Source organism: Micromys minutus (genome assembly GCF_963924665.1).
Source record: "Micromys minutus genome assembly, chromosome: 2".
Lineage (NCBI taxonomy): Eukaryota > Metazoa > Chordata > Mammalia > Rodentia > Muridae > Micromys > Micromys minutus.
The window spans coordinates 89,535,528-89,545,562 of record NC_137971.1 but is presented as its reverse complement, the minus strand read 5'-3'; the positions used below and the strand labels follow the sequence as shown (position 1 = coordinate 89,545,562).

Genomic DNA, 10,035 nt, shown 5'->3' with positions numbered 1-10,035 from the left:
AATTAGTCTTTGCTTAACTATAAATATAATTTCTGATACCTTTTTGTTCCTGATGCTTACTTTGTGATCTCTGTTTAAGCCTTTTCTAAAACAAGTTAAAAGTATTAGCACTTACAAAGTATACTAATTATAAAACTAATAACAAAATTACAAATTTATCAGACACTATAATAGAAATACTTAGTAAGTATGCATTCAGAAAATTATAAATATAAGCAGTTGAAATCTATATAAAATGATCAAGAGACGTCTCTTCAAATTTAAAACTAATAGATAGGATGAAAAGTATGTTTAGATGCTCTCACTGATCTGATAGCTCTGACAATATGTCTGAATTGCAAATAATTTGAAAAATTGTGGTGATGTGACAATATGAATTATCAAGATTGGTGTTGTATTCAATTACTGTCATTCAAAATGAAGCTCCAAAGAAAATGTTACAACCAGAACATTTTTCTAGGTTAAGTATGCCTACTGGGAAGATTACTCAATATCATACACAGGAGCCATTGTAGAATATGGGATAACTAGTAAATCCCATATGATTACACTGCTCATAATGTCCTTAAGCCTTGTTCCCTGTCACATGTTCATTTCCTTGTCATGCTGTCAGCATGTTGTTGCTGAACATTCTGTGACTTTGCTTATATCTCATGCTTCTTTAGGTTTGTTTTCTATCCCACTGATGGTGGCAGAAATTGTACATCCATGTAATCAACCTTTTCTCAGGACAATAAACTTCATAAAAATGTTCCTGCCCTTCAAATAAGCCATGACATGTACTTTTGGTATTCATAGTAGTTTTCTTTTAACATATCTTAACATTTTCTATTACATTTTTAAAATTATTATTCCTGTATTTTTAATAACTTGGTAGTGGATTCACAAGTCATTCAAGGAAGGCAGAGGAAAGAAATGTTATTTACTCATTTTGTGAAGTGCGAGAAAAGAAGAAAGCAAGTGAAAGAATGAATAAATGTGCTAGAACTGCGTTGTCAATTGAAAGTTTCCAAGTACCTTCTAAAGTTCTGCACCACCACCCTTGACTGTACATAATCTTCCAACTAGCTTTCCAAGAGCCCCTTTCACATCTTTGTTTCTAAGGCTGTAAATGATTGGATTCAACATGGAAGTCATAACTGAATAGAACACAGAGACAACCTTGTCCTTTTCACTCATTGTCTTGGAGTTAGGCCTCATGTAGGCAAATATTCCAGACCCATAGTAGAGGACCACAACAGTGAGGTGGGACCCACACGTTGAAAAGACTTTGAGCCTTCCCTCCCTTGACTGCATCCGGATCACAGTGGAGATAATGTTCCCATAGGAAACAAGGATCAGTGAGACAGGAGCTAAAAGGATAATCACTCCCACTAAAAACAGAGCCATTTCAGCATTGTAGGTGTCAGCTGAAGCCAGCTTTAGGAGGGCAGGTGGTTCACAGAAGTAGTGGTTGATTACATTTTGTCCCCGGTAAGGGATACACAGGGTAAATGCACTGTCCACTGAACATGCAAATGCCCCACTTATCCAGGAAACTACAGCCAACTGAAAACAAACCCTCTGAGTCATGATGGTTGAGTAGTGCAGGGGTTTACAGACAGCGACATACCGGTCATAGGACATCACTGCCAGCAGAGCACACTCTGTGCACCCTGCTAGGAGAAAGACAACTATCTGTATTGAACATCCAATAAAGGAGATGGTTTTCCTTTTTGAAAGGAAGTGAACCAGCATCTGAGGTACAATGCTTGTAGAGAAGCAGAGGTCAGCAAAGGATAAATTCTTGAGGAAAAAGTACATGGGTGTATGAAGCCGAGAATCAATTTGGATGAGGATTATGATTAGCAGGTTTCCAAATACTGAAAGGAAATAGATGATCAGAAAAATAAAGAATAACAAGATTTGAACTTTAGGATTCTCTGAGAGTCCCAGCAGAATAAATTCAACTACATAAGTTTGATTTGCTCCTCCCATTGATATTTATTCCTGTTTACCTGTTGTCAGAAAGAAAAACAATGTTTCAGTCCTTTATGAACAAGTGTATAGTTAGCAAATGCATCCTCTTAATTCTTAGCTTCCATCTCTTTCCCACTAGGTGCTATTTCCTGTAAAAATGCACATTGGTTTATCTCTATCCAGAAAAGCACATTTCTTTTTGCTTCATTCTTTTTGAGAAGAATGTGAAATTCAGGCATCCTAAGTGTGAGAATCTCAGATATTCTCAACACATCTAGTTTCCACATAGATTTTAAGCACATTATTTCCTTGCTTGGTCTACTTGACCCATAAACATCATGTGGTACATAGATTTTTGTGTCAAATTCTGGTATCTAAATAAGTATAAATGAGCAAATTACCATGAAGCTAAATAACAAAAGTGTCTTTGGTTACTCTTAGAAGTTACACTTTCAGTTTCAAAATTATCTTTTGGTTCAATTCCATTTTCCTTTACTAACTGTCTGAAAGTAAAGTAAATCTGTTTAATTAATAAAAGAAATATTTGGGGCTTTTAGATTTCAAAACACCCCAGAGGCTCATCAAAAAAAAAATGTCAGTAAGATGTTGGTCTGTGTTACAACAGGAAGTTCAGATAAGGATTTGAGGCCCAAGCAGAGAACCTGTACACAATGTGTCTTGTTTGTTAGGATCCTGTATTTCTAATGTATTAGGTTTTCTAATAATTTTGAGATTAGCCTTGACTATAAAACGAGAACTTGTCTCAAGCAACAAACAACAACATAAAAAAACAAAGTATCACCCTATTAAAAATATAATAATATGAGAGATGGGTTTCTGGAATGATTATAGTTTTGTCCTTAAAATGGTGGCTTGGGACATGACTTTATTCATGATTTAAAATTTCATTCCACTTTGTACTTATAATTTTTCTACTTCTGTAAAATTATTTTATGCTTTAATAAAGCTAAGTTTTCCAGATATTTACTTTCTTATAATGTTTGCATGTGTTTGTGAGATAATGTATATGCAGTTGCATTTGTGTGTGTGTGTGTGTGTGTGTTTGCAGGTTTATATGAATACCAGAAGAAGTAGATATCCCTGTAGAGCTTAACTCACAGGTGGTTGTGAACCACGTGACTCGAGTGTTGGAAACTTCAGTGCTTTACAGGAGCAGCAAGTGATATTAACCACTGATCCACCTCTGCAGCCCTGAGAAGTGTGTTTTAAAAACTTGTCATTTGGCAACTAAAATTATATTGTTTCAGAATAGAGTACTTTTCAAACAGCTATAATAAATTGTTTACATAAGCTGCCTTTTTGACAAGTTGTATTATGTGGTTTCTAAAACTTTTTTTTGAATGAATACATGCATTTTGAAGAGAAGAGCACAATGTGACTAGCATAAGAAAACACCTATGAAAGTGGGGCTAGACAAAATTGTGATGTAATAAATGAGACATGCAAGTCTAATGGACCAGTAAAAGGGGATCTGGGAGGATTGTAGGACCCTGAGGAGGGGATGAAAAAGAATTAAATATAATCACACAAACACAGAAATAATAAAGCTCATTATGTTTTATGTCCACTTACAAAATTCATCGAAAAATATAAAATAGAATTGGGAATTACCAAAAGGCCAAGGTAGAGATAACTTCAACATTCTCCTCTACATCCTGGCCATAGTCTTCAGCCAAGCTTCATCCTTGGAAACAAAAAATATACGCTTTCTTGCTTGTATCAAATAGCAAAAATGAAGTGTCTTTGGAGTAGTGTTCAGTATCACTAGGATAAATCCTAATGTAGGGGATTAGATTCCCTGAGGAGGAGATGTATACTTACAAATAAAACCAAATAAATGCGTGCACAGAAAAGTGGCTACTAAAATAATTGACAGACATTTGCTTTTCAATTTCTCATTTTATTTATGTATGTTTGTTTTACTTATTTTAATTGTTTATTTATTATTATTATTTTTCAATTTCATTTAAAATATATGCCAACTTTGAATGGAAACTATATAATGTGACAAAATTTTGCTTTTGATTAAAGATAGAAAGTAAGAAATATAACAAGAAGTGATCCATATATACACATTAAGTGAAGAACTCATGGCCACTAAGTGGGGTTTCATCAAGTAATATAACTACAGTCACTTAGTAAAGGATGAACCACAGGATGACACTGGTACAAACATACAAACACACAGCCCAGTGTAGTTCTACCACCCGTGCAGTAAACTGTGGTTGGCATACACTCTGGTGACAACAATTCTGTGGCCAAAAAAGCCTTAGTGACAAGATCTTGGAAAAGGAAGCATCACCATGTGGTGAAGCCAGTGGTACTAGTTTTCAACATAAGGTATTTGTGGACTGTGGGCATCTAGGATATGAAAGGGTAAGAAGGCCTCCAAAAGTCTTACAATAGTTAGAGGAACAAGATACAAACAAGAACATATGACTTGCCAAATGTGTTACTAACCTAATATTTAATGTATTATTATTCGAGTGAGGAAACATATAAACTACCCAGTCTAAATTAACGTAGTGTTTTACATAAGACAATCTACTCTTTACTTAACTCGATGACAGAATCAAATAAATTTTTTGCCCAGGAAGGTAACATCAGAAACCTTGAGCTAGTTTTATAATGTTTCATGCACAATGCTTTGTATTAAAAATAGTAATTACAAAATATATCATGCAATAGGAACAGCTAAGGGACAGAGGGAACAAAATAACTTGAAATGATACAGGAAAGCATGATACTGCAAACATTGGGTATCATATTCAAATATTATGAACAATGTATATCTTTATGCTATTTTGCCAGACAATAAAAAGAACCACTAGAGGAAGGAACACTGATTTTTGTCAGATCTTAAAGACTTAATTATTAAAGCTGAGGTGTAAAGATGTCTAACAGTACATTAGACACAGGAAAGAGAATATTCATTAATAAGATGATATAAAGAATGAAAGTTGGAAAGACAAAATAGAGAATATAAATGGGACATTTCAATAGATAATAAATAGTTAAGAACTTGCAGATTGGATAAAAATATCTATTCACATACACGAATGTGACAAAAGTAAACCCAAAGATGACTGAATATCTGAATCTCACCACCGTTTTTACTCAAAGGAAAACAATGGAAAGCCTAAGACTGTTGTAATCAAAATACAGAACGTGCCAAATATTGTTACCTGAAGTAGTGAAATCACATTGCAGGAAACTGTTCCTTGTATGTTTGATATGAATATTCTCTGTCTTACAAAACCTTGAAGGAGAAAAGGAAAGAAGCTAGAGTAAGGCTTCTGATCAGCTGAAACAAAGTTCTACCCCTTGTGAATGTGATCACTGAAAGGGACCTGAGGAATCAGAGCTGTGTAGGCAAGGAAGGAATTACATTTATGATTCATAATAGCAGTTTGGCAGTTCTTATACCTAATGTGTTTAAAAGGGGAAAAGAATAAGAATCAGAGTGGGCAAAGTTAAGATCCCTGCAAGATGAAAGGGAACTTAAACTAAATGAGTGTATCAGGCTACATAAGAGCTCCCTGTTAAGAAACAAAGCCATCTGTAGCTTTTCTTTTCTCTTCTATGCTTGTTAATCCAACAGACAAATCAATAACAGAACAGAGGAAAAAGAAGCATTTATCTTACTAGCCACACTAGGATTTCTGCAGAATATGTTCTCCATGTCTCCAACAAGTTCCAAGTGATGCTTCAATGGCTGAACATACAGTTTCTTTGCATCCATTTTTTTTTGTTTTATCTGTCACATTTAAAGCCGTGGCACTCTATTTAACTTCTTCTGATGACATGTTCTTTTCCTTATTTCTCCCCCTTCTTTCTGCTAATTTTTCACACTGTGTCCATCTCACACCAATCAGAATGGCTCAGATCAAAAAATCAGGTGACAGCAGATGCTGGCAAGGATGTGGAAAATAGGAACATTCATTCATTGCTGGTGGGATTATAAGATGGTACAATCACTATGTAAAATAATCTGGTACTTCCTCATAAAATTGGAAATAGTTCTATCTGAAGACCCAGCTATACCACTACTGGGCATATGACAAAAATTGTTCCAACATGTAAGAAGGACACATGCTCTATGTTCACAGCAGCATTATTTTAATAGCCAGAAGGTGGAAACAAATCAGATGTTCCTCAACGAAAAAAATGAATACAGAAAAATGTGTTACATTTACACAACGGAGTACTACTCAGCCATTAAAAACAATTACTTCATGAATTTTGTAGTCAAATGGATGGAACAAGAAAATATCTTGGGTGAATAAACCCTGACCAAAGGGGCACAAATGATATGTACTCACTGATAAGTGGATAGTAGCCCAAAATTTCAGAATACCCATGATATAACTCATAGACCATATGAAGTTTATCAAGAAGGAAGGCCCAAGTGAGGATGCTTCAATCCTACTTAGACAAGGGAACAAAATAATCATGGAAGGTAGAGGGAATAAGGGACCTGGGAGTGAGAGAAAAGGGAGAGGGCAAATTGGGGGAGAAACAGGAATGACAAGAGACAGGCAAGAAGTCCAGAGGGTTAGGAGAATAAATAGAAATATGTGGCAGTGGAATGGCGAGGAGGAATTACTAGAATGTTCCAGATGCTATGTAGGTTAGAGATTCACAGGACACAATGGGGATGACATTAGCTAAGATACCCAACAAAAGGGGTAGAACTTGAAGAGACCACCTCTAGTAGATATACATGGCCCCCAGTTGAGGAATGGGGACTTCCTTCCATGTCAAAACTTAAACCCAGCGTTGTTTTTGTCTAAAGGAAACACAGAAACAAAATTTGGAGTGGAGACTGAAGGAAACACTATCCAAAGAACTGCCCCACCTAGGGATCCATCCCATCTGCAGACACCAAACCCCAACCCTATTGCTGATGCCAGTAAGTGCTCACAGAGAGGAGCCTAGTGTTACTGTCCTCTGAGAGGTTCCACCAGCATCTGACTAAAACAGATGCAGAAACTCACAGCCGAGTATTGGACTAAGCCCAGAGACCCCCAGTGAAAGATTTAGGGGAATGTTTGAAGGAGCTGAAGGGAATTGCAACCCGATAGGAAGAGCAACAATATCAACTAACTGGACACCTCAGAGCTTTTAGGGATAAAACCAACAAACAAAGAGTATACATGGATGGGTCCATGACTCCAGCTACATATGTAGCAGAGGATTGCCTTATCTGACATCAATGGGAGGTAGGGCTTTTGATGCTGTAGAAGTTTATTGCCCCAATATAGGGATGCTATAGGGGGAAGGGGAGAATTGTTAGGGGAGGACCTTCTTACAGGCAAAATAGAAGGGGGAATGGAATGGGGGTTTACAGAGGGAAGACAAGGAAGAGAAACAACATTTGAAATGTAAATAAATAAAATAACTAATAAATAATAGCATCAAAAATGAAAAAAAGGTTTAAAGGAGATTGTAGTTTTTTATTCCTGATAGAAAAATACATATATACCAATAGTAAAAATATGATGTCAATGATTTAAGTTTTGAAGAAATACAACTCGATTTGACTCTCTGAATTTAAACATCATCTTGAATAAGACATTTAAACTATTTGTAATATTAAAAATAAAGATATTAGTATTGCTTCTCCATCTGCCAAGGAGAGCACATTATTTTAAATATATAAGGAGAGCAAATAAAAATATGACTCGGGATAACTTTTAGTTATTTAGAATACCAGTGAGTAGAAACTCCTTATTACACATGAACAAATGCATATATGACATGCATTTTATCAATCAGCTTCAGATAAAGACAACCACAGTGAAGGTATTGTACTCATCACGTTTTCCCTACAACATATAACAACTACTAAGATCATCTCCTACACTGAAAATAAAAGTTTTTCCTCTCTTCCCTCGATGACCTGATACGTCTTAGACAATTTAAATTGCTGTGGCTTGTTACTTGCATCTTTCTATATATCCCTAGTGTATCCTTAGCTGAGTTTCCAATGCTCTAGATTTTTTGTTTATTTTACCTGTATCATCTTTCTACCTCCTCTGTTGTCCAGTCCAATGCATTCATATAATAGAACAATACTTTTGAATCCTGATTTTATCATTTGAAATTCTCCCATTTAAACCAATTCAATAACTCATTTTGTGTAGGCTTTAATCAAACACACACATTAGCTAAATGTGTATCCATTTAGTATCCATCATGTCTGAAAAAAATCTATAAGTTCATTTCTTCTGACTCTCATTCAAAATCCTCATCAGACTCATACATAGACCTTAGCTTTGTCCCCATGGTTTCCCCAACTGAAGTTCACCTCCTGCTTTATCAACTGAATAAATCTATAGTTATCTTCCATAAAATAACTCTTATAGAAGTTATCTTATATAACTCTACTGCCCCTCTTCTGCCCCTATCCCAAGAAAGTGTTTACTTATTCCATTAAACTGAGTTATTTTCTTTTCTATTTCTCAGCTTCTGATAATTTTACACTTATGTGAATGCATTTCTATTATATATGCTTAGTTTTAAGACATTGTTACCCATTGTATACTCTTTTATATATAAGTGATATATAAAAGATATAACACTTATTGGACAATGGGATGAACCCAAGAATAACCAGCTGGAAAAATGAGACATATGTATTTGGGCATGCTCACCTGTTTTGAGTGGAAAGACAAAGAAGTACACTCTATAAGAACCATGTTCATACTGTCACAATGGTGGCAGAGCAAAATACTGGATCCAAGAGTAACAAAAACTCTCAAATGGCTGTTGTCTCCATATTTATGACAAGCCACTTTCTAGACATGTAGATTTTTCAAAACCAAAATACCACATTTGTCTTTTACCTCCTGTTTACCAGACATTGAAAAAGGGAGTGATATGCTGACAAAGGTCTGGAGAATATCTGAAAGGGTACAATTATAAAATTATAAAGTCAGTATGAGAGCCTATTAACCTAAAAATTCTATAGCTACATTTTTGTAAAATGTGGTCCCTAAGAAGGACCTAGAGTAGAACTTCTGTCTACTGTATGAAAAGTTAAAAGAGAAGAGAAAGGAAAAAGGAAGGGAGAAAAATAGAAAAGAAGGGAACAGAAGGAAAGGGATTGGAAGGGAAGGAAATGAAAGAAAGGAAGAGGAAGAATGATGCTGAAGAGGAAGAGCACATTCCTTGAAAACTACCATAATATATTGACACCTTGACATAACCCTGCTCTCACCTTGTGAACTAACCTAAAGACTGTTTGTAGCAGCTGGGTCACTGGCAAGGGAGAATGTGTTTAGTTGGTGCAAAATCAGAATCCCTCTAGGCATTTCTCACTATATTTTTATTCCTAGGTACTTAAGAGTGTATTCTCATCCTAAACCTTGTCCAACCACCTGTCTCAAAGAAACATGCCTAATCTCCCAGGAACTGAACAAAGGAATGTCCTAAGAGGAATTTATTTAAAATTAGGTGTTAGGGATTGATGTAAACAACACATTCCCTTGAGCCCTTGCTTTATGATGAGAGACTTTTGTATTATATGCTTACAAATCCATACTAAAATATCCAAATCTTTCCTGATAATTTTTACTAGAAAGACAACAGTGTAAATGAATACATCGAAGTAGTTCAGCATTAACTACACATCACTTTTCATATAATGAGCCCTTGCTCAATTGCTGCCATTGTTAAGTCAATAATCACCGAAAATTGTTTTATATAGAAAATAGCAAAACAACTGTTTGCTAAGTAATTGTTTACCTTTTATTTGGATTAATATACAAGTCTGAACAGAAAACTCAGAAAACCCAATTTTTTATTTGAACTGTAATAGAATTATATAATTTCCTCTCCTTCTTTTTTTCCTTGGGCCCTTATATTTAATCTTTCTCAAAATTTTCCCATGCTACCTCACTGTCAAGTTGATAACCTTATTTTCTTTGATTATACTTATTGCATGTATATCTGTGTATGTAGAAATATGTATAAATAGACCCTACTGAGTTCATTTTTGTTGTTTCTGTATGTAGAGTTTCAGGACTGACACTCTACATTAGATGCCCAATA

At 35.2% G+C, this 10,035-nt stretch overlaps 1 protein-coding gene across 1 annotated transcript; it reads right to left on the bottom strand.

The window, feature by feature from the left end:
• Positions 1 to 1,020: 1,020 nt before the first annotated feature.
• Positions 1,021 to 1,995, bottom strand: LOC308417711 (olfactory receptor 2D3-like; the record flags this gene model as incomplete). Its single annotated transcript, XM_080913035.1, has 1 exon — positions 1,021 to 1,995. Exon 1 carries the CDS (start codon positions 1,975 to 1,977, stop codon positions 1,021 to 1,023), a length of 957 nt encoding a protein of 318 aa, XP_080769161.1. The 5' UTR covers positions 1,978 to 1,995.
• Between the last annotated feature and the right edge of the window lie 8,040 nt (positions 1,996 to 10,035).